This window comes from Panthera pardus, unplaced genomic scaffold (assembly GCF_024362965.1).
Source record: "Panthera pardus isolate Hobbes unplaced genomic scaffold, ASM2436296v1 HiC_scaffold_27, whole genome shotgun sequence".
In the NCBI taxonomy this organism is placed as follows: Eukaryota; Metazoa; Chordata; class Mammalia; order Carnivora; family Felidae; genus Panthera; species Panthera pardus.
Window position 1 is genome coordinate 72,624,589 of NW_026526843.1, and position 23,025 is coordinate 72,647,613.

At 38.5% G+C, this 23,025-nt stretch overlaps 1 protein-coding gene across 6 annotated transcripts in view; it reads right to left on the reverse strand.

Moving 5' to 3' along the window:
* The window catches only part of HEPH (hephaestin), a 113,548-nt gene extending 90,788 nt beyond the window's left edge, over positions 1 to 22,760 (reverse strand). The window contains exons 1-9 of one of the 6 annotated variants that reach the window (XM_019428572.2): positions 22,545 to 22,759; positions 20,957 to 21,310; positions 13,738 to 13,940; positions 11,399 to 11,643; positions 7,184 to 7,396; positions 5,867 to 6,049; positions 4,513 to 4,767; positions 2,473 to 2,641; positions 1,119 to 1,255 (exon numbers count right to left, since the gene is read on the reverse strand). In XM_019428572.2, the coding sequence (XP_019284117.2) occupies positions 1,119 to 1,255; positions 2,473 to 2,641; positions 4,513 to 4,767; positions 5,867 to 6,049; positions 7,184 to 7,396; positions 11,399 to 11,643; positions 13,738 to 13,940; positions 20,957 to 20,986 (1,435 nt within the window). In that variant the 5' untranslated portion in view covers positions 20,987 to 21,310; positions 22,545 to 22,759. Of the gene's footprint in view, positions 1 to 1,118; positions 1,256 to 2,472; positions 2,642 to 4,512; positions 4,768 to 5,866; positions 6,050 to 7,183; positions 7,397 to 11,398; positions 11,644 to 13,737; positions 13,944 to 20,956; positions 21,311 to 22,544 lie in introns of those variants that run through there. The other 5 variants (XM_019428577.2, XM_019428575.2, XM_019428573.2 and 2 more) reach the window with 5 other exon arrangements.
* Between the last annotated feature and the right edge of the window lie 265 nt (positions 22,761 to 23,025).

Consider the following 23,025-nt stretch of genomic DNA (forward strand, 5'->3'; position numbering starts at 1 on the left):
CCATGGGGGAGGGGAAGGAAAAAAAAAAAAAAAAAAAAAAGAGGTTAGAGTGGGAGAGAGCCAAAGCATTAGAGACTGTTAAAAACTGAGAACAAACTGAGGGTTGATGGGGGGTGGGAGGGAGGGCAGGGTGGGAGGGAGGGCAGGGTGGGTGATGGGTATTGAGGAGGGCACCTTTTGGGATGAGCACTGGGTGTTGTATGGAAACCAATTTGACAGTAAATTTCATATATTAAAAAAATAAAAAAAATAAAAAAATAAAAAAAAATAAAAAGAGAAAAAAAATAAATAAATAAAACTTTGGACATACAAAAAAAAAAAAAAAACAAAAAAAAACCTGAGAACAAACTGAGGGTTGATGGGGGGTGGGAGGGAGGGCAGGGTGGGAGGGAGGACAGGGTGGGTGATGGGTATTGAGGAGGGCACCTTTTGGGATGAGCACTGGGTGTTGTATGGAAACCAATTTGACAGTAAATTTCATATATTAAAAAAGAAAAAAAAAAGAAAAAAAAAAAAAAAAAAAGAAAAAAAAAAAAAAAAAGAAATATACCTAGAGAAGCACTTCTAAAAGTGTAATCTGGGGACGCTTGGGTGGCTCAGTCAGTAAGGCATCCAACTTCAACTCAGGTCATGATCTTGCAGCTCGTGGGTTCAAGCCCCATGTTGGGTTCTGTGCTGACAGCTCAGAGTCTGGGCCCTACTTCAGATTCTGTGTCTCCCTCTCTCTCTGCCCCCATCAAGGATAAACAAATGTTAAAAAAATTAAAGTGTGATCTGTATAACAGTGTTACCAGAAGATGTTCACTAATAAAAAGTTCAGTAATTAAGTATGATGAATTCTATATATTCTTCACATTTTGAATATTTTTGATGAACAAAAATAAATACAAGTTTATGAGAAGTCCTGCAGCAAACACTATTTGACCACGTTTAACCTAGTGTTTTTCAAACACTTTCAGACTTGTAACCTTTTTTTCACCAGATATTCATCCCTCAGGACTCGGTTTGGGAGATGCTTGTTTCAAGTGTACCTCTGAGGTGCCCCAGGTTCCAGTGTCTAAGTCCTCACCAGTTCTCAGGTTCCAGTAAATGAATTTCATATGTTAAGAATTCCTCACCCAGGATTCCAAGATGCGTATTTTCCTCCATCTGCACCTTTTCCTGGAATGTCTCATCTTGGAAGGCTTCATATCGGACTTTCCAGTAAGTGCCCCCAATTCGACTGGAGCTCTTCTGGAAGAATTTATCTGAGCCACTGGATATAAAGAGGTAAATGTCATATGATTTAATTATGTATCATATAGATCCCCACCTCATCCTTGGTCTCATTAAGTTATGGGTACTTATGTTTAGTAAGAACCTCAGGGATAACCCAGGTTAAATTCCACACAGTGAAGTTATATCCTTTGATGACACCACTAATTAGTGATATATAGCTTCTGCCTGCTTGAGTCTTTCAAAGATCAGTGGACTTATTTTCAGAGAAAACAAATCCTTCTTGTTATTGGAGTTTTAATGGTTGGGATTCTTTATAGTAGACTGAAATCTTCCCTTTGCAAGTTCCAGACGATGGGAAAAGTTCTGCCCTCTTAAGTCACATAGCCTTATACATGTCCTAATTATCCTCATGTATTCAAGATCCTTTCTCACCTTAATCAAAAATATTCTTAACTTAAAAATGAAAGCCAAAAAACTTAGCAAGCACAGTTGGAGATTCTAGAAGCTATGCTGAGATCCAAGTTCCTACTTTCTTATGGTTTCTGCAGATTCATTCCATTATTTCTCACTAGAAGAATAAACATGACAGGTGCCCTAGAATATTCCTCCCAAAACTCTCCTAGTCATTTTCTAAGTACCTCTTCTGTAAAAGATCTGGAATCACTGATAGCCCAGTGAGTCAGTATAAGTTAAGGCCTAGCAACTGAATAGGGAACTAACCTTCTGCTCTATTTTCCCTACGTGATTCATGGGTAAGGTAGAAGAATTTGGAGAAGTTCTTCCAAAAGGATGAGAATGGAATGGCTACAAGGTGGGTTTCTCCCACTTTTCCTACATTTCTCACAGTGCTTTTTACACTCCTTTTCAATTGCCTCCTTCAGGCTGTAGAAAAGAAAGGAAAGGACCATGAGGTAAACAATGAGTCAAATAAAGAAGAATTGGATAAATGCCATTTCAACTGTTCTGGTTTCTTTTGAGTTTTATTTTCTGAATGTGGCCTGGGATCATAACAGGAGCAATCTCAAACTCTACTTGGATCCTTTGCTGAGAATATGACATAACCCTACAAAAATCTTTGTAGCTTCCTAAGAGCAAACTCTCTAAGGGACCACAAGAATTTGGCTAAGAGTTGTGTCATGTAATTCCAGCCAGACAATGATTGTAACGTCTAAGTGAAGTGAAAGATTTCTGAGAGGGTGTAAAAGGTGGTGGTCTGGTCCCAGGAGCTGGGGGAGGAAGCCCACTGCCTCTTACCTGCCTGGCTCCTTCAAATTCTTCCCAGTACTCCCATCATGCCCCATCGGGCCATAGTCCCATAGAATCTCACGGGCCTCAATGAAGTACTGCCGGACTTTGCCTGTGAGTTGGTTCATGGGAGGAGTCATGGAGCAAGACTTGACCTGGTAGAGTGCTTGCATGCCATCTGGAGGAAGAACATAATGGCTGGATCCATTCTACCCAACAGGTCGTATACCCAGATGACCCACCTTCCTCCTTCTCCTGTTACCCCCTCCTTCACTATGCCACTTTCTTTTACTCCTTAACAGCGTGACTGGGAGAAAGGGAGCATTCCATGTGGGAATTCCATGTGGGAATTCAAGTACCTTCACTTGCTCACCACCACTTGTTTGTTTACTAGATCACATTCTTGCTTCTTCAAAAGGCTTACATTGTAGCAACATCACAGAGTTTGAAGTCAGAAATACCTGAGTTCAAATCTAATCCTTATCACTCGCTATATGACCTTAGGCCAGTCACTTCCTAGATCTGAGCTTTAACCCCTGTTTTGTAAATGAGAATAGGGAAGTCTACACTGGGCTGACAGGAGCATCACATTTTTTTAAAAAGAGGAGTAAGAAGAAAAAGGGAAGTAAGTTACATGTAAACTGGAAAGTTCCCAAAATAATGGAACTTCTTCTATACATAGAGATGAAGCTGCAGACTTGGGAATGTCAGGAAAATTCAAATTATAAATAATAATAATAATAATAATAATGTTTATTCTTGAGACAGAGAGAGAGAGAGGGACAGACAGAACATGAGCAGGGGAGGGGCAAAGAGAGAGGGAGACACAGAATCTGAAGCAGGCTCCAGGTTCTGAGCTGTCAGCACAGAGCCTGATGCGGGGCTCAAACTCACAAGCCGTGAGGTCATGACCTGAGCTGAAGTCAGATGCCTAACCAACTGAGCCACCCAGGCACCCCAGGAAAATTTGAATTATAAATAGTATCTCCAAATGTGCAAGAATTTACATTGAGGTATGCATAGTAATAACAGATAATAATACCTTATGTTACCTTTACATGTTACCTCCTTCAATCCTCATATGATTATGAGGATTAAAAGTCTTGTGAAACAGACTTTTAATGTGCCCTTTTGCAGATGAAGAAAACTAAGGATCAGAGAGGTTAAGAAACTTGCCCAAGATTACACAGCTAGTCAATGGTGAAACTGAGATTTATAATCCTATCTTTTAACTGCAAATTGGAATGCTTATTTTCTTCTCTCAGAGAAGTTACCTGAGCTCAACCAAAGTTAATTAAACAACTGGTAGAACCAAGATTTGAGTTCAGGTTTTTCTGGCTGGCTCATATTACCTTCCTGAGATCCACCTAATTTATTATATATCAAATCATTCTAGAAAGTGTGAGCTCAATATTATACTATATGTTACCTAACTAGAATTTAAATAAAAATTTGAAAGAAAAAAAAGAAAGAGCTAGCAATGATCTAACAAATTTTATAGATGTGGAAAATGAGGTCTATACATGGGAAAACACTTTTCCAAAGTCATACAGTGAGTTTCTCACAGAGGTGAGACAATATCTCAAACCTTCTAATCACTCATCTAGTGCTCTTCATTGTCTCATATATTCTCCCTCTCCTTTGATGCTCCTCAATGCACTATGTCATTACTTCAACAATGTTCTCTCTGAAAACCAAATCTTCTACCCCTATAACTGTTGGTTCCCAACTAGAGCATCACTACTTGCTCACAGTACTCTATGATCTCCTGAAAAAGCCTTACTATTCTTTAATTTCTCCTTCATTCCCTGTTCAATAAGCTGCAAATTGCTCCAGATCTTAATTCCTTCGAATTCCGAGCAAAGAGGACAGCATGTTAACTGCTGAGCTAGGGAAAGTCCTGGCTAGGTCCCAGAATTCTAGTCTAGTATTTCATTCTTTATACCTAGCTGTCCCACCTGAAAGACCTATCTTATGGCTCCAGACACCTGATGACCATTAATACCGTCTCTCTTCTATACTTCAAGGGTCAGAGTTGCTTAATCTCACCTCGCAAGTGACTATTCACTTGACAGCTAATCAACCAGGTGCCAGGTTCCTGAGGCACCATCTCAGCAGTCACAAAGGTGGCTGGAAAGATGTGAGCCACATCAGTGCGGTGGCCCCGGATGGTTAGTATTTGTCCATGGAAGAAAGCTGTGTGGACATCTACTTCATTGCCCATGCCAAACAAGTGCCAGGCCACACTCTTCTGTGCACACATGCTTAGATCCGGTAAGTTACCAAAAACAAAGCCATTGATTGCTGCAAATAAAAATCCAAATAAAATATCAGAGTTAGGAAAATACAGCCTAATGGGAGAAGGTTTGCCATCGGACAAAAATGATAGATAACATTTAAATAAATTTTTAAAAAGCAGACTATGTTGACCATATGCTTTATTTCATTTAAAACCTTACAAACACTCCTGGGAAATAAGCAGATATTGTTGCTCTCAAGCAAACAACGAGAAAACCAAGGCTCAGAGAAATAAAGTTACTTCTCTCCTAAAGCCACAGAGCTATTAAGTGATAGAACCAAGATTCCAACCCAGAAATCTGAAGAAGTTTTCTAAAGAATGGGGTTTATTTTGCAAGCTAATCTTTCATTCCAGGCCAATTTCCTTCGGAAATTTCCACAGGACAATTGTCAAGTTAACTAATTACCATGGTTATCAAAAGCAATTGTTGTTACACTAAAGATAAATTTGAACTGTGCAAGCCATCCCTACATCTTCCATCTGAGTTTTCATCTCCCCTTGGAATTGTCTGGCTTTGAGAAGAAGTAAATCCCTTTCTTAATTAAACAAAAATAAAATCAAATTGTTTCTATTACTAAAATAAGTTATCTGCTCATGACTCAGGGCTTTTGTGTCTTTAGTTTGTTTTAGATTTAATTAAGATGATCAACTACCTCATTGCCAACCATTTCCCCCACAAAGTGGGTAGTTCTTCTAACCTTTTTAGGACAAAGAAATGTTGACTAATTGTATCGGTGGGCAACACTCACCCTGAGTGACTGAGCATATGGTACATGACTTTGGAATTGATAACCTAGGCCATTCCACATTAGAAGGCAGGGCATCTAATGGCAAGAGCACAGACTGTGCAGTCATACAGGTAAGGGTTAGAATTTTAGCTGTGCAGTTTATCTGTTAGCTGGATAACAGCTGACAGATCTGTTAGCTGTAATCCTGGATCCTCAGTTTCCTTATAGGTAAAACAGGGAAAAGACACCTACTATTTTAAGTTCTTGTGAAGTTAAAAAGAACCAAATATGTGAAAGTATCCACCAAATGCTAGGCCCAGTACAAACTCTCCATCAGTCTTCACTGTCATGGTGTGGCCACCCTCTCCCAGCTCACCATGCATCCTATTGCTTTCCTGAAAGGCTTCATCTTCTTTGTCTACTGAGGCAGGGTCTGAGCAGTAAGTGACAATGTTCTCATCAATATGCCAGCTAAGGTTCTCATCTACCACACTGAAGAGCAGGAAGAAATAACTGTCCACATCCTTCCGCTGAGGAGGGGAATTCCCATCCAGGGTTCCTAGAGTAAGAAAGAAAGATGCCCTTGAAAACATCCCTTCCTTAGCAACAGTAACCTACAAAGGGTACTCATAAGAAAGAAATAGCAAGACAGGGTGACTTAAGAGTCTGTTGTCAACAGGAAAACAGATGAGGCCTTTTGCTGATAATTTCTTTTATTTTCCTATTTTTAAATGTTTATTTATTTATTTTTAGACAGAGAGAGCAAGTGGGGGAGGGGCAGAGAGAAAGAAGGGGGAGAGAAAAGATCCAAAGAAAGCTCTGTGCTATCGGCACAGAGCCCAACTGGGTCTCAAACTCACAAACCGTGAGATCATGACCTGAGCCAAAATCAAGAATCAGATGCTTAACTGACTGAGCCACCCTGACACCCCTTTTGCTGCTAATTTTGATTTCCAAATTTCTATTACCCCCGTTAAACCCAATTCAGTTGATCCTAGGACTTGAAGGTTAAGCATATACGATTAATATCCCTCCCACCATCCCTACCTATGCCTTCAACCCAGGGCTTTAATCTGACCATACTTCTGCAACACCCAGGTCTTCTGGGCCTGGCAGTACTTAAACTTATCATATTTCCAACCAAGTTCCAGTTCTCCCCAAATCCTATTGGCTCCACTTTTGATATAAATCACACTTAAACTCTTAGTGCACACCTTACTTTTATGTTACTTGACTCTCATCATTACTAATTCAAGGTTTTAAAATGAAGTAAGAAAAAATAAGAAAACATTATTATTTTTTAAATGTTTATTTATTTTTTTGAGAGAGGAAGAGTTGGGGAGGGGAAGAGAGAGGGAGACACAAAATCTGAAGCAGGCTTTAGGCTCCAAGCTGTCAGCACAGAGACTGATGCAGCACTTGAACTCACAAACCACAAGATCATGACCTGAGCCAAAGTCAAACACTTAACCAAGTGAGCCACCCAAGTGCCCCGAAAGTTTTTTGAAAGGTAATGAAATAAAAGAAAATAGTAGAAAGAAAGTTTAGCATGGTTTATTCCTAATAATAAATAAAGGTGCTGGATTAACACTCCTTGAGGTTGCTGTTTAATATGTAGGTGATCCAACACACATCACTGCTTCCTGGAAATATCCCACACCACATCTCAGTAGCTCACCCATGGGGTCTGTACCTCTTTTACAAGTGATAAGGGGTCCAATGAGACCAGTAGCAATGTCTCGTGGAGCATCTACATGAGAATGGTAGATCCAGGTGAGGCATGCTGGGTCAGCATCAGTGGGTGCGTGGCCTTCTGGAATGGTCCAGTTGTAAATGTGGCTGCCTCCCGGGGGAACAAAGTCATCAACTTTTAGCTGACCAGAGGAGCCATCTGGGTATAGGGAGCCTAGAAAATGAAATTGCACATGCCCAGTCTCGGTGAGTGAGAACGAATGTAACAGATATAGAAGCCAAGAGAGGGATGATATATGAAACAGTGGTCCTCACACCTGAAGAGGGCACCTGTTCAGGTAATATCCAGCCAAAGAACCACAGACTTTATATCAACCTCCCAGCACCTGGAGAGGTGCCAGCCATTGGAGAAGGAGCTGTGGCCATGGAAAGTGCTGCACAGCCTGATCCAATAGTATCCTCGTGCAAAACCAATGGCATAGAAGCAAGAAAGAAGACAGAATTCCTGCCCCCACCGCCCTTTCTTCAGGCCCTCTTTGGAAAATAGACAATTACAGAATTTCAATCTAAAGCTGACTGAAGTTCCTCAAAATATTAAAAATAAAACTACCCTATGATTCAGTAATCACACTACTGGGGATCGACCCCAAAGAAGAAGAAAAAGAAAAAAAAACTGAGAAACTCTTTATCTCTCCTTCTATTCTAAATGGCAGCCTTGCTGTATAAAGAATTTTTGGCTGCATATTTTTCTTATTCAGCATGTGAAATATCTCCTGCCACTCCATTCTGGCTTGCCAAGTTTTAGTGGACAAGTCTGATGCTAACCATATGTGTGTCTACCCTTGTAGGTTAAGGACATTTGTCCCTAGCTGCTTTCCAAATTATTTCTTAGTTTTGTATTTTTCAGGTTTCACTCTGATATGTCAAGCTGATGACAGGGTTTTGCTGATTTTGAGGGGAGTTCTTTGTGTCTCTTGGACTTGAATGCCTTTTTTTGTCCCCAGATTAGGGAACTTCTCAGCGATAATTTGTTTGAATAAATCTTCTGCCCCTTTTTACATGTTCATCTGCCCCTGGGACTTTTATGATACAGATATTGTTTCATTTTATGGAGTCACTAAGTTCCCTAAGTCTCCCCTCATGATGTAATAGTTTACTTTACCTCTTATTTTCAACTTCATTATTTTCCACAATTTTATCTTCTGTATCACCTATTCTCTCCTCTGCTTCTTCAGTCCTCATTGTGACTAATCCAGTTGGTTTTGCATCTCAGTTATAGAATTTTTATTTCAGCCTCACTAGATTTTAGGTCTTTGATCTATTCAGTAAGGGTTTCTCTGGTGTCTTCTATGCCTTTTTCAAGCCCAGCTAGTAGTCTTATGACAGTTGTTCTAAACTCTTGTTCAGATGTATTGTTTATATGTTTTTTGAGCAACTCCCTGGCTATGATTTCTTCTTGATCTTTCTTTTGGGAAGAATTCCTCTTGTCATTTTGGCTAAGTTTCTGCCTTTTGCATGTTTTAAAAGCTTGTTATGTTTCCTGAAACTGAGAGTACTGCTATATTAAAAAGGGGTCACATGGCACTTCAAGAAGTATTTCTGGTATATGCTGTGTGCACTCTGCTGTTGTGTTTTGTCTGCTCTTTCCCACTGGTCAGTCCTCTGCTGAGTTTTTAATGGGAAGTGTTTGGACATTTAAATAGGTGTGATTTGATTTGATTGTTAAAATAAGCCTGGAGGAAAAAATCCTGATTCCCCAAAACAAGAGAAATGGAAAGGGAATTTAAAAAAAGCAGCGAATTAAAAAAAAAACTATACAGTCGATTCCAGAGAAAAATAAAGGAAAAAAAAAAGTAAAGTAAAAAGAAAAAGAAAATACACAAAGAAGAATGACCAAAAAAAAAAAAAAAAAGAACAGAAAAGGAAATGAAACAAACAAGAAACTATGAACCTGATTCAAAAAAAAAAAAAAAAAAAAAAAAAAAAGGAAAAAAAAGAAGAAGAAGAAAGGAAAAAACAGGAAAAAAATAAGCCTGGACCTATTTCCACCAGAACTGCAGATGTCATTTTGAAGCACTCAATTTTCAGTATATTTAGTGAATGTTGGGTGCTGCCTATGCTGGTCTTCTAGAGGAGAGACATTCTGTGCTGGCTTAAAGTCAGTCTTGTTCTAGTAAATATGCAGTTTCCAGGCACAGGGGGGTGGGTTTAGTGTAAATATGCCCTGCCTACACTGGAGGCTGCTGTGCTGCTCTGAGGTCCCATCCTGTTGGTGTTGGGGGGGAAATGGCACCACCCTAATCTCTTGTTCCCAGACAGGGGATCTCACACCCTGCACTGTTCAGGCAGCCATCACAGAATAGCAAGATCAGTCAACTTACCCTGCACCACAGCTCTCCTGTGTGCTTCTTTGGCACATGGCTGGGATTCAAAACTTGACGTCTTAAAGGACCCAGCACTGTGTGGACCCACCCCCTTCCTCTAGAGTAGAGCAAAAACACTAATTCAAAGGGATACATACACCCCAATGTTTATAGTAGCATTACTTACAATAGTCAAGACATGGAAGCAGCCCAGGTGTCCATCCATTGATGGATGGATAAAGAAGATATGATATCTATCTATATATCTATCTATCTATAATATAGATATCTATAGAGGTATGAGTCTGTTTCTTGGTTTCTTCCCCCTCCCCGTTTTATTTCTGTTGCTTATATATATAATATAGATAGATAGATAGATAGATAGATATAGATATTGATATATAGATATAGATATTGATATATAGATATATAGATATATATGCAATGGAGTATTATTCAGCCATAAAAAGAATGAAATCTTGCCATTTGCAATGACATGAATAGAACTATGAAGTATTATGCTAAGCAAAATCATTCAGTCAGAGAAAGACAAATGCCATGTGATTTCACTCATATGTGGAATTTAAGAAAGAAAACATATAAGCAAAAGAAATAAAACGGGGAGGGGGAAGAAACCAAGAAACAGACTCATAACTATAAAGAACAAATTGATGGTTATCAGAGGGAAGGTGGGTGGGGGGATGACTTAAATAAGTGATGGGGATTAAGGAGGGCACTTGTGATGAGTACCAGATGATGTATGGAGTGTTGAATCACTATATTGTACATCTGAATCTAATATAACATTGAATGTTAACTATATTAGAATTACTTTTTTAAATGAATCCAACTTAATGATCAGTTGGTCCACTTACCTATTCTACAGAGAAGAAAACTGTGGAAAATAACTTACCCAAGGTGATACAGGGCGTTAGTGGCCCAGTCAAAACCTGATTCCCTTCTACTTCCCTCACTCAGTGTTGTGTCATTATCATAGGCCATTGGATGGGGGTTACAGATTAGTAAACTGAACTTCCTCTTAAGAAGAAAACCGGACCTTTCAGAAGACTGTGACACTGTGCTAAGGTGAACACTGGATGTTATATTTAAGTGATGAATCACTGGGTTCTACTCCTGAAACCAATACTACACTCTATGTTAACTAACTTGAATTTAAATAAATAAATTAAAAATTAAAAATAAATAAATAAATAAACCCATGGGCACAGTACCTGATGGTCACTAAGCTTTTCAAGGGCTTATGGAATTATTTAAGATTCAGAAGAAAGAATGTGCTGTTCAAAATGTTAAGGTAAAATAATGAAATTAGGATTATAAATGTTTACAAAATATAATATGTTAACTAGTCAAGTAAAACCCACCTCAACATATAAGTAAATTAAACATATGTAAATTATATTAAATGTGGTATATGGATGCAAAAAAAAAAAAAAAAAGAAGACTGTGACACTAGAATAACACTCCATTACATTTGAAGCTCACTCTTCTCTTCCCAAAGTACAGTCAAATATTTTATGTATATTATGGAGGGCACTTGTTTTGATGAGCACTGGGTATTATATATAAGTGATGAATCACTAGATTCTACTCCTGAAACCAATATTATACCATATTTTAACTAATTATAATTTAAATAAAATTTTGAAAAAATCTTATTCAAGTAATTCTTTATGATAAAAGGTAGATTGAATCTCCATATTATCTACCCTGCCAATTCAGATCAATAAGGAGATTAAATATTATTTTCATTCCCAGCTCCTCTCTCTAAAATGACACTAAAAGAAATGCAGTCTTTGTTGTGGATAGGAGAAAGAAAGGGTGGTCTGATTTACCTTCTGAGTCCTTCTCATAGAAAACACCATGGGGGTGGATGGTGTAAGGACGAGTGGCAAAATTCTTCAGGTGGATAAGGATGACATCTCCCACCTCAGCCTGCAACACTGGCCCCAAGAAGCCCAGCCAAGTAGGCTGGGCTATTTCATCCACATAAGAGCTATCTCTGTATTCCTTGTAGATGGTCTTCTTGTAGCTGCTCCCTATCCGGTTCTTGTCAGATTTTAAGAAGCTGGAAGCTACTCTGGGAAGAAAGAAAAGAACGATGCACAATTTTGCCACAGTTTTTAAACATCTGGAGACCCTTTCCAGAGGGAGCTGACCAAAAAATGTCTATTTTTGTTTAAGAGAAGATGTGATTGTACTGATCAAAACACAGAAGCTTTAGGTTAGAATCTAACTGTTAGACAATGGGAAGCATTAAATTCAACTACATAAAATTGAAATTAGACTATATTAAATTGTTTATATTTGACCACTTTTAAACTACAAAAAAAAAGGCAATTTCACACTTCAACCTAATATATAGTAATGAAGAGACAGCAACTACGGACTCACTCTTTTTAGGTGATCAACTCCCAATCCATATGACCTGACCTTGAGTCATCTTGCTATATATGAGAGGTCTTCTAGCATAATGGTTAAGATCACAAGCTCTGGAGCCAGATGATTCCCATACTGCCCATATTGTCATTTACAAATTTGTGGAACTTTGAGAAAGTTACTTAGCTTTTTTTTAAAAAAGTTTATTTGTATTTAGATTGAGAGAGAGATAGCAAGTGGGGGAGGGACAGAAAGAGAAGAAGACAGAATCCCAAGTAGGCTCCGCACTGTCAGCACAGAGTCCAATGTAGGGCTCAAACTCATGAACTGTGACATCATGACCTGAGACAAAGTCAAGAGTTGGGCGCTTAACCAACTGAGCCACCCAGGTGCCCCAAGTTATTTAACTTCTTTATGCATATTTTTCCCATTGTAAAATGGACGTAATCATGGTACCAGTCGATACTGGTGACTAAAAAATTTTAAATACATAAAGAGCTTAGGACAGTGCCTGGAAAATAGTAACAGCTTAATAAATGTTAACTATTATTTCAAAGTATTGGGAATGGAAGATAATAAAGTTATCCCTCAAGGACACCTTTAATAAAAAGACTGTTACTCCAAAACTAGATGGATAGGAAGGTGGTTTTTCAAAAAAAGATAGCTGCTAGTCTTACTTTAGTTTTTCTTATAGAGTTCTAAGGCATTACAATCAACTTTAGAAAACTCTGACACTGTGGGGAGACAAAGTGACTCAAGATCACAAAAGATTCTTTAATACATTTCTTTTTTTTCCCCCAATAGATATTTGTGGAGAATCTTCAAGCCTCTAAGATTAAGAAAGGTTAATCTCAGGAAGCCTGGGTGGCTCAGTTGGTTGAGTGTCCGACTTCGGCTCAAGTCATGATCTCACAGTTTATGGGTTTGAACCCCGTGTTGGACTCTGTGCTGATAGCTCAGAGCCTGGAACCTGCTTCTGATTCTGTGTTTCCCTCTCCCTCTGCCCTTCCCACTCACACTTTGTCTCTCTCTCTCTCTCTTTCTCTATCTCTCTCTCTCTCTCTCTCTCTCGAAAATAACCATTAAAAAAGAAAGGTTAATCTTATGGAAACTGTGAAAGGCAGAATGGTGAGAAGAGTACCAATTTTGTATTCACTTTACCCAGGCTTAAATTCCAGCCCTTCCATTTACTAGCTGTGGGACTTGGGCAGGTCACTTGCTCTTCCTGAATCTCAGTTTTCTCATCTATAATATGAGGATATTCATACTCACATCCTAGAGTTTTGTGAGAATTAAGTGAGACAAAGTATGTAAATTTCTAGTATGGTGACTGTCATAGAGAAAGTGTCACATAGTGATAGCCATTACTGTTAGTTACCTGATTCTGAGGATTACCATAATTTTTCAAATTTTCACATATCTGAAATCGATATAGTTACACCGACCTATGGTAGCATGGTTCCATCACATACATCTTAGAAATACTGTATATTTTTCACATTTCTTTCTTCTTTGAAAGCATTGTAGATAACATTTTAGAATCAAGAGAATATGGAATTACCTTTAGGACCCTAAAAATGCTGGGACACCTCAGTGTGGAAAAGCAGACTCCATATAGGATGCTGGCACCTGAGTCAACTAACCATCTTACCAGGAAACGTGCCACTGGGTGTATGGCCATGGAGATCAGGAGCTGGCTAACCACAACCTGAAAAAAGGTCTTCAAAAGGCTACCTCCTGAGCTCAGTGGTACCCCCCCCCCTCCAGCTATAATTGCACAAATGATTAAACATACGTATCATTGTCCAGAGGCTGGTTCATGACGACATTCCTTCCCTTGGGAGCATAGTTCCACTGCACATCCAGGATGCCCAAGTAGTAGACTCGAGTGGCCCCATCAGTCAGTCGGGGCCACAAAGGTTGCAGAAACAACAGAGCCCAGAAGAGATGGCCTGGTTTCATGGCCCACATAACTCTGGGAAACAGGCAAATGAATAGCTGCTGGTATGAAAGAAAGAAAGAAAGAAAGAAAGAAAGAAAGAAAGAAAGAAAGAAAACAAAAGGGCTTTGTGTGTGTCTGGAAAACTAAAAAGGCAAGAGCCAAACCAAATGCCTGAGAAAGCAAAAACCAATTAGCCCAGAATCTCTCCCTCCCTTACCTGATCCCTTTCAGTTCAAGAAACATTCAATAATCTCTGTATACTGGACTTTGGAGAGCAAAGTTAAAAGGTCACTTATAGTGATAATTATGTATCACTTCTTTCAGATTAGAAATCTGGATAGAGTTCCTTCAACAGTATAAAAGTAAGAATGTACTCTGGCCCAAGAATCAGGAAACAGGCACTAGAAACCTGATTTGGCCACTAACTCACTTATTACCTAAGCCAAGTCACCAATTCTTCCTCTGCTTCTTTTTTCATTGTTGCCACTTCCCATCCTCTTTGAATTGTTTTTAAAAACAAATGATAATTAAATGTCCATGAACACTAGAATGAATGACTAAATTGCATTTTATTCATACAAAGGAATGCTATATAGCAATGATAATTAACCCACTACAACCTCACATAAAAAATATGGATGTCTCTTGCAAATGTAATGTTACAGAAAGAAACAAGACCAGAAACCAGAGAAAAAGGTACATTCTATATGAATTAATTTCTGTAAAGCACAAAATCAAGCAAAACTAATCTATGTTGTTAGAAGTCAGGAGAGTGTTTACCCATTAGGAAGGGAAAAGTGACTAAGAAAAGAAGAGGATAAAAGCTTCTAAGTAATGTTATGTATCTTGATCTACACATACTGGTTACATGCGTGTATTCAGTTTGTGAAAATATATTGAGCTATAAACTTGGAAAATATATTGAGCTATAAATTTAGCATTTGTGCACTTTTCTGCATATATGTTATACTTCAAAAAAGTGAAAAGTGAAACAAAACAAGTGAGAATATGTGAGGGAAATATTAACTTCTCAGATGAAATGTTCTCTGCAATGCACAAACCCTTTTTATTGGACCAATCCTGAGTCAGAGTGAGAACAAAAACCTCCAGGCTTTCATTCTAGGTTTTCATAGTACATCAGCCAAGATGTTAGACTTGTCGGGGGGGGGGGGGGATGAAACATTCAGTCATACCATACACAGCTACAGTCAAACTCAGAAACACAGACAATAATATAAATACACATACATAAGCTTATGCAATCTTATCTAAAAGCAGAAATGCACGCACTTGCATCCACACATAAAACCACACTGTCACACAGAGCCTTTGTACTTTAATAATAATAACAATAATAATAATAAATTGATATTTATTGAGTGTGCATAAGCCAGACACTATTCCATGTGTTTTATGTAGATTAAATCTTTTTTTAAATTGTTTTAAGTTTTTTTTTTTAAACTTTTTTTTTAAAGTTTATTTATTTTTGAGACAGAGAGAGACAGAGCATGAACAGGGGAGGGCCAGAGAGAGGGAGACACAGAATCTGAAACAGGCTCCAGGCTCTGAGCTGTCAGCACAGAGGGGGCTGGAACTCACGGACTGCGAGATCATGACCTAAGCCGAAGTCAGCCGACTGAGCCACCCAGGCGCCCCAAAGTTTATTTATTTTTGACAGAGACAGAGTGCGAGCATCAGCTGGGGATGGGCAGAGAGAGAGGAAGACACAGAATCCGAAACAGGCTCCAGGCTCCAAGCTGTCAGCACAGAGCCCAAAGCGGGACTTGAACTCGCAAACCGCTAGATCATAACCTGGGCTGAAGTCGAACGCTTAACTGACTGAGCCACCTAGGCAGCCCATGTAGATTAAATATTTTAATCCTCACAACCGCACTATGAAGCATATGCCATTATTATCCCTACATTATGGAGGAAGAAACTACAGAATAGAAGTGTAAAGTAATTTGAACAAGGTCACCTCATTAACAATCAGTTGAGTTGGGTTGTTAGTCCAGAAATTATGATTCCATTGTCTATATTCTTAATCACCTTACTATACCACTTTCCACAAAATATACTTACTCACATACATATATACACAGACAACATGAATATGCCATATCCATAGCCATATCTGGGAAAACCCTGTACATTCTGAAACATGCAATCACATGTAGCTATAATCACTTCTAGAAACAGACATGCAAACTCATATTGGAAGGGAGACACTGAATTGACATCATTTATGATTATGATAATTGTGGAAACTCCCATTTATTGAGAAGTTACTATACACTAAATACCATGTTCAGTGGTTTATATAAATTATTTCACTAAATCCTAGTCCTACACTCATGAGATAGGGACTGTTAATCAAAAATAGAAAATCGAAAATATGCACAGACTCACATATGGATAGGAAATTCCCAGATATTTATTCGGGCTAGGCCTAGATATTTACCTTGATTAATAAACAGAACAATAGACTTGCCTACAAAATCTCAGGCCCTTCCCTACACAGCAGTGGCCAAAGTGTTAATCCCCAGTCTCCATATGTCATTTGGCAGAAAGCCCTTGATATAGAGGAGGACCTTTCTTGGATTTTTCTTTCCAAAACCTAGGCCTCCCACTGACCAGTTGGGTAGCCTTTGGTAATATTTAACCACGCTAAAATTTTTTCCTTACCTATGAAATATATATAATAATATCAATGTTGGAGAAATAAATTTGAAAACTTACACAAAAGGGCCTCAGTACAATTAGAGTTTAGAACATAACAGAAAGTAACTGCTTGTTTTCTTCTCCTTCTCCCCCCTGGCTATAGTGTTTGTTTGTTTGTTTGTTTGTTTGTTTGTTTGTTTGTTTGTTTTAATAATCTGCACTGTCCCCACACACCATGTGTTCTATATTTCTACTCTAAGGCAAATCTAAATCCTAACTTCCCCAGAAGGTCCTTTGTAGGCTCTCTATACCAGTGTCCTCTGAAAGACTACTTACTCTCTATAACACCCAATTACATTAAGTCAGACTTTGTATTTTTGTTACCTTTCTGTGAGCTACCTCATGAACTGTTTTTATTTCCCAAATTGGACTATAAACTCTCTGGAGGTGGACATCATGTCTTAGAAGTCTTTGTGTATCTTATGCCAAAAATGGTGATGGGGGCTCTGCAGGTATGCCATAAACAGCTACTACTAGAGTGTCATAAAGTGACACAAACATACATTTTTTCCACCAGTTGACACTAGTTCAAGTTTGCCACTGATTTAAAGAGTGACTTTACACAAGTTACATCACCTTAGTGAGCCTGAGTTTCCCTATCTATAAAATAATAGAGCTGCATTATATAGTTACTACTTTTGTGGGGTCAGAATATTTGAGAATATAATGAAATGCAAATTGCAGAACTACAAAAAATATTTTACATAAAGAGCTCTCAAAAAGTCATTTTAAGCTCTCACACTCTGCCAATACTCACATTCACTAATGAAACACAGGTGCATTTACATGTGTCTACACATAGTACCACATATGGTCACACAAATTCCTTGGAACACTCAACAGGAAGGGAGTGTCTTAATTCAACAAATGTCTGGATATAACATAGACCTTGTGTAAGCAAAGATGCCAGCAAAGCTGTTGTGCCTTAAACTCACTTAACTGCCCCAGGTAAGAGTTTCACCATTAGAGAAGTACATAATAAATGTGAAAACATTCTATAAATAAACCAGTACAGATCTTCAGCATACAATGAACAAGCATTAAAAGATGGTGACTAATGACCAGAAGAACTAGATAATAAATCCTGGGAGAAAAATGCTACCTAGCATTTGCCTAGCACTTCCCACTATACAGCATGGTTTTTATATCTGCCATCTTGTTAATTCTAAACTTTTGTGAGATAAGGATTGTCTTCCCCATTTTTCATCCAGTGCACAGGGTTTGAAATCAGACTACCTAAACAAAATCCTGGCTCCACTTTTCCAAGCTCTGTGATTTTATAAACTGCTTCATTTCTCCAGACATAGTGTTTTCATCTTTGAAATTAAATTAATACTATTAGTTACATCTCAGAGTAGCTTTGAGTATTAAATAAATTAAAATCTGTAAGTTCATAGGACACAAATAAGTGATCAAGTTGCCCAAGTCAGTAATCAAAAAGTATTAATAGCTATTATTATTACAAATGGGAAACAGGTTTAGAAATGAAACTTGACAGGATCATGAAGCTTTAACATTTTATAGATAGCTACAACATGTACACACTCATAAGTTCTGATACACAGTAACACATACTAAGCATACATGTACATGTATATGTATATGGCTGAGATTAGTCTCTTTGGAAGCAACATGATATAATGAAAAAAATCAAAACTTTTGAGTCAGATAAACTCAGGTTTGAGTACTGTTTTCAGTTGTGTTTGAATGAGATAGCATTGAGTACTTAATAAGCATCTGATAAATATTAGTTTTCTTAGTTTGTAACACACTGGCTAGTCCTCTTTTTCTTCCCAAAACTGCATTTGTTGTTGCTACTGTTGTCATTTTTAATTTGTTTTTACAATACAGTATAAGAATAGAAGAAAGGGAAAACCCATAAAACTCCTTAAGGATCACTTGGGTATTTAATGGTAAAACTGAAAGTTTTCATATTCTAGAAAAAAAAAGGGTTATAGTTCTGGAATCATCATGTATTAGTTGTGATATTGAGCAAGTCACCTAATATCCTGAGCTATAAGTGGAGGTGATCTGTTAAATGGAAATAATCTCTCCTTTGGGGTCCTCAAAAGTTTGCTATGAAAATCTAGTGAGGTAAAAGATGTAAAACCCTATGTAAACTTTTTACTTGGGTAGGGCTATTTTCTCCCAGCTGAGTCCACAGGAGGAAGTCTTAAAGAAAGGCCAGACTGAGGATGGAAAATAAGAGGGAAAGGTAAAAAAAAAAAAAAAATGAAATAAGCAAGGTGAGCAAGAGTCCTGGATGAAAAGAAAAAAGAAAAGAAATAAATAAAATCAAAAGAAAGAAAACAGGAATGAAGAGGTGACCAAAGGAGGAGAGGGGGAAATAGAGAGAGAGAGATGGAGAAAGAGAGAAAGAGAAAGGGTGAATGAATTTTTGGGCTACTTGGAATTAGATATAGTTTAATTAATATACACTTGAAAATAGCCTTAGGGGGAAGGTCAGCTAGCAGTAGGTCAAGCCTCTCTTTCCTTTACCTTATCTTCCTGTCATCTCAGTATCATGTGGGCCTGATCCCCATTACCCAGGACAAATTGCATTGTTTTCCCTAGAATTTGCAAGTTTTTCCTTCAACAAGACAATGCTCTTTTCTCTCCCTCCATCTTTCTCTCTGCATTGGGCTACACTGGGCTGGACAGGTTTATTCTAGAGTGAAAGGATCACTCAAGCGAACACAGGAATTCTTAGCTACTCTTGGCAGCCTGTCTTAATCTCAGCAGCCTTCCTAACAGAACCCTCTGTCAAAACTGACCTTTTGGTTCTCTGTTTTTTAAAGGTTTAATGCTCTTTCTTCACTCTGTAACTCAAAACAAAACAAATGAGCAAAGGGGGAAAAAGAGAGAGAGAGAGAGAGAGAGAGAGAGAGAGAGAGAGAGAGAGAGGCAAGCCAAGAAACAGACTGTTAACTGTAAAAAATGAACTGATGATTACCAGAGTTGGTGGGGGTGGGGGAATGAGTGAAATAGGAGATGGGGATTAAGGAGTTCACTTGTGATAAGCACCAGGTGTTATATAGAAGTGTTGAATCACTAAATTGTACACCTGAAACTAATATTACACTGTATATTAACTAACTGGAATTTGAATAAAAACTAAAAAAAAAAAAAATAGATTCCATATAGGGATTTTCTCACCTTCAATAGGTATAAGCCTTTCTTTTCTGGGACGGAAAATGGAGGGAGTGTTAAAAGCCCCAAGAGGATCCAGATAGTACAAATACAATTTGTATTATTGTTTAATCATTATTACTGTATCCTAGCATGCCGGAGGTAGGAAAATTGAGGCCCAAAAAGGAAGGGACTCACCTAAAGTCCTCAGAACTAGTACTAGAACCTAAGAGTCCTGATACCTCAGCCTGGCAATAATTTCTGGCATATCACCTTTATATCATTCCTGGGACAATATGATTCCACTACATATTTGCATTTGTAGTAATAAGACTGCTTTATTTCTTCATACTCCAATTGTGGTATCATAGAAGCAAACTAACTTGAAATCAGAAGATCTAGAATCAAATTCTTCCTCTTGCCTGTAATAGCTATGTGATCTTTCAACAAATCACTTTTACCTCCCTGAGCCTCAGTTTTCTCATCCAAAAATAGGAATATTTATCTTACAGGAGTATTTTGAAATTAAAATAAATAGATGGATTTGAGACCCTAGCAAAGGGCTTGGAATACAATAGATGCTCTGTAAAAAGACTGAATGCATTATAGATGCATACATCCATAAAGACTTTTAGAAACCATCTTATTTCAACCCCAGAGAGGTGAAGGGATTTGCTCAAAGTCAACCAGCCAGTTACTGCCAAAGCCAGAATTTGAAAACATGTTTTCTAAAATATTTCTACTATTTAGACATTATGTATGAGAAATAATTTAGATTTTAAGCTGATAGTTTGGTTCAGCTATCATTTATTGGCTTAGTCTATGCCAATCTGGATCTCAAAACACGAAACCAAGTGGTTGTTTCAAGCATTTGAGATTCTCACGTTAGTCTTCAGATCCATCACATCAATAAACTCCTCAATTTGTGAGACAGAGGACTACTAGCACATTATTTCAACAGGAAAATTAACTACTCTCTACAACTCCATAACCATTCCTGAAGCAGTTAAGACAGGGTGGTCCTGGTCATTTTGGCCAAAGGAATGAAAAGAGCCTATTGTTCACTTTAACTTCCCTGCACACCTAGCCAAGCTTCCTCCAACTTCTCTGCCACTGACTTTCTCTTCCAGTGGCCAAAAATCCCCCTAAATCCAGCCACATAAAGGTTTTACAAAGAAAAGAAGGTGAGGTAGGGTTTGGAAAGGGAAGAAAGAAAGCTTACCTTTGCTAGAGTAAATCCTTCCATATTCATGTCAGCAGCCTAGTGATGCTGCACTGCAGACCCCAGCAAGAGACAGCCAGACCTGTTCAGTCAGTATCCTGGGTTACAGAGCCTTTCTCATAAATTAAGTCCAAGATTCCAATTTGGCTGGTGTTACTGGGGTGGGGTGAATGGACGAGGGGGCAGTGCTGGGTGCCTTATATTGGAATGTCTTGTTTATCCTGGTTTGGTACAAAATACTAGATGGTTCTTTGACCATATCTGGGTGTTTTCCAAATCCTGGTTAGGATCTCAGGAGGAATCACAGGGGGTGGGCTTCATTTTTGTTTTTGAAGCTTGGTAGTTGGTCTTTTGCTGAAAAGGGGAGGAGAATGCACTGCCAGTTGCCCATTCAAAGCTCACAGATTCCAGCAGCTGTATTTCAGTAATGGGGCCCTTTGCAAAGATTATTAAATGTGGGAAGGGGCCCCACCACCGCCAAATTTTTTCCTTCTTGCTGTGAAGCACAGTTATCAGCCATGTCTGTTATTCTGAGGCAATCATTGCTTGGTAATAGAGAAAAATGAATCTGGTAATAAAACAAAAGAGCTTCCTACGTGTCAGGCCCTAGGCTAACCACTTTACATGCATTCTTTAAGTCTCATCATTATCCTGTGAAAAGGCTGCTCTTATTCTTATTTTACAATTGAATAAAACCAGTCTTTGAGAAAGAAGGTAACTTGTTCAAGGTCACACAGGAAGTAAAAGTTGAGTTGGGGATTTTACTGGGTATGTCTAGACTTTTAGCTGCCACACTACCACACTGTGCTGCTAAGGGGAGAAACAGAGGACCTTTTTGAGTTAGGAAAAGTGACTTCAAAATTATGTGCCTGCTGTCCACCAGTTACTGCTAGTTTTTTTTTTTTTTTTTTTATGTACATTAGTTCTACCTCTGCAATTTCTAGCAACTCCTACAGTGAAAACCCAGGACTATATTACCAACATTTTTCCGTCAAGGAGACCAGATGTAGCTAGAATATAGGTCAACATCCTAAAATCTGAGAAGACCCAGAATAACTGGAAATATTAAATTAAAAAAAAAAACTAAAAAAAAAAAAAGTAAATGGGTCCTAAAATTTCTAAGTGAAACTGGAGTTTGGATTAAAAAAAAAAAAAAAAAAAAGGCTATCCTTGTCCCTGCTGGAAAAAGAGAGTAGTGGAAAGTGATTAGCCTCAGTCAAGTGCCCTAGGTTCCAGCCCTGGTTTGCTCTGGCAGTAATCAGCCATTTGGCCTTGGCCCAGGCTCTTATTTCCTCCCGGCTAGTTTCTCCATTTGCATAATAAAGGCATAGAACTAGATACAGACTCTCCCAGCTCTATAAACTTAACATATCTGGGATTCCATGAAGACAGCATATTATTTATATTAACAGTAGAAGAAAAAGAGATTTCAAAAATGCAAAGTATAAGGAAAGAATGGGTACTGACTAATTTGTGGAGAAAAGGCAGAGAATTTCATGCCTCTTTGGAAAGGACTGCATCTACCCAACAGAACAAGGTATAAGAAGGAGACAGGTATGATGGTGATTCCACCACTTAGTATCCTTACTTTGTGATGACAGATCTTGGCTAGAAGCAGATGCTGTTCTCCAGGCAGGCTTGACACATCTTTCTCTCCTGGATTCAAAGTGTCTGAGCAGGGTCCAGGGAGGAGGACTTTAAAGACTGAACTGGTGGGGCAAAGTCTGGCTCATAAACCAGTGGAGGTGCTTAAGAGTGCCTAGACACTTGGGAGCTGCCCTCACAGACTGCACCCCAGGCTTAGCCAAGTAGAAGCAACTGACGGGGAGAAGGGTGGAGTCGCAAGCTAGAGTTCCCTGAGAAATACTTAGTGATCAAAGGAAGCTGGATCAGGCTACAGCAGCCCTTGGAGTTATCTGCCTCTTTCCCTACCTGGCACGGATGCAGACCTTAGAGTTAAAGGGGAAGGTGGGGATCAAACCCATTAAGCTGAGATCCAAGTCCAGGCTCTAAGGCATTTATGACAGGGAGTGGAAGGGATAAGGCCTCTGTTGTGACTCATAAAAGAC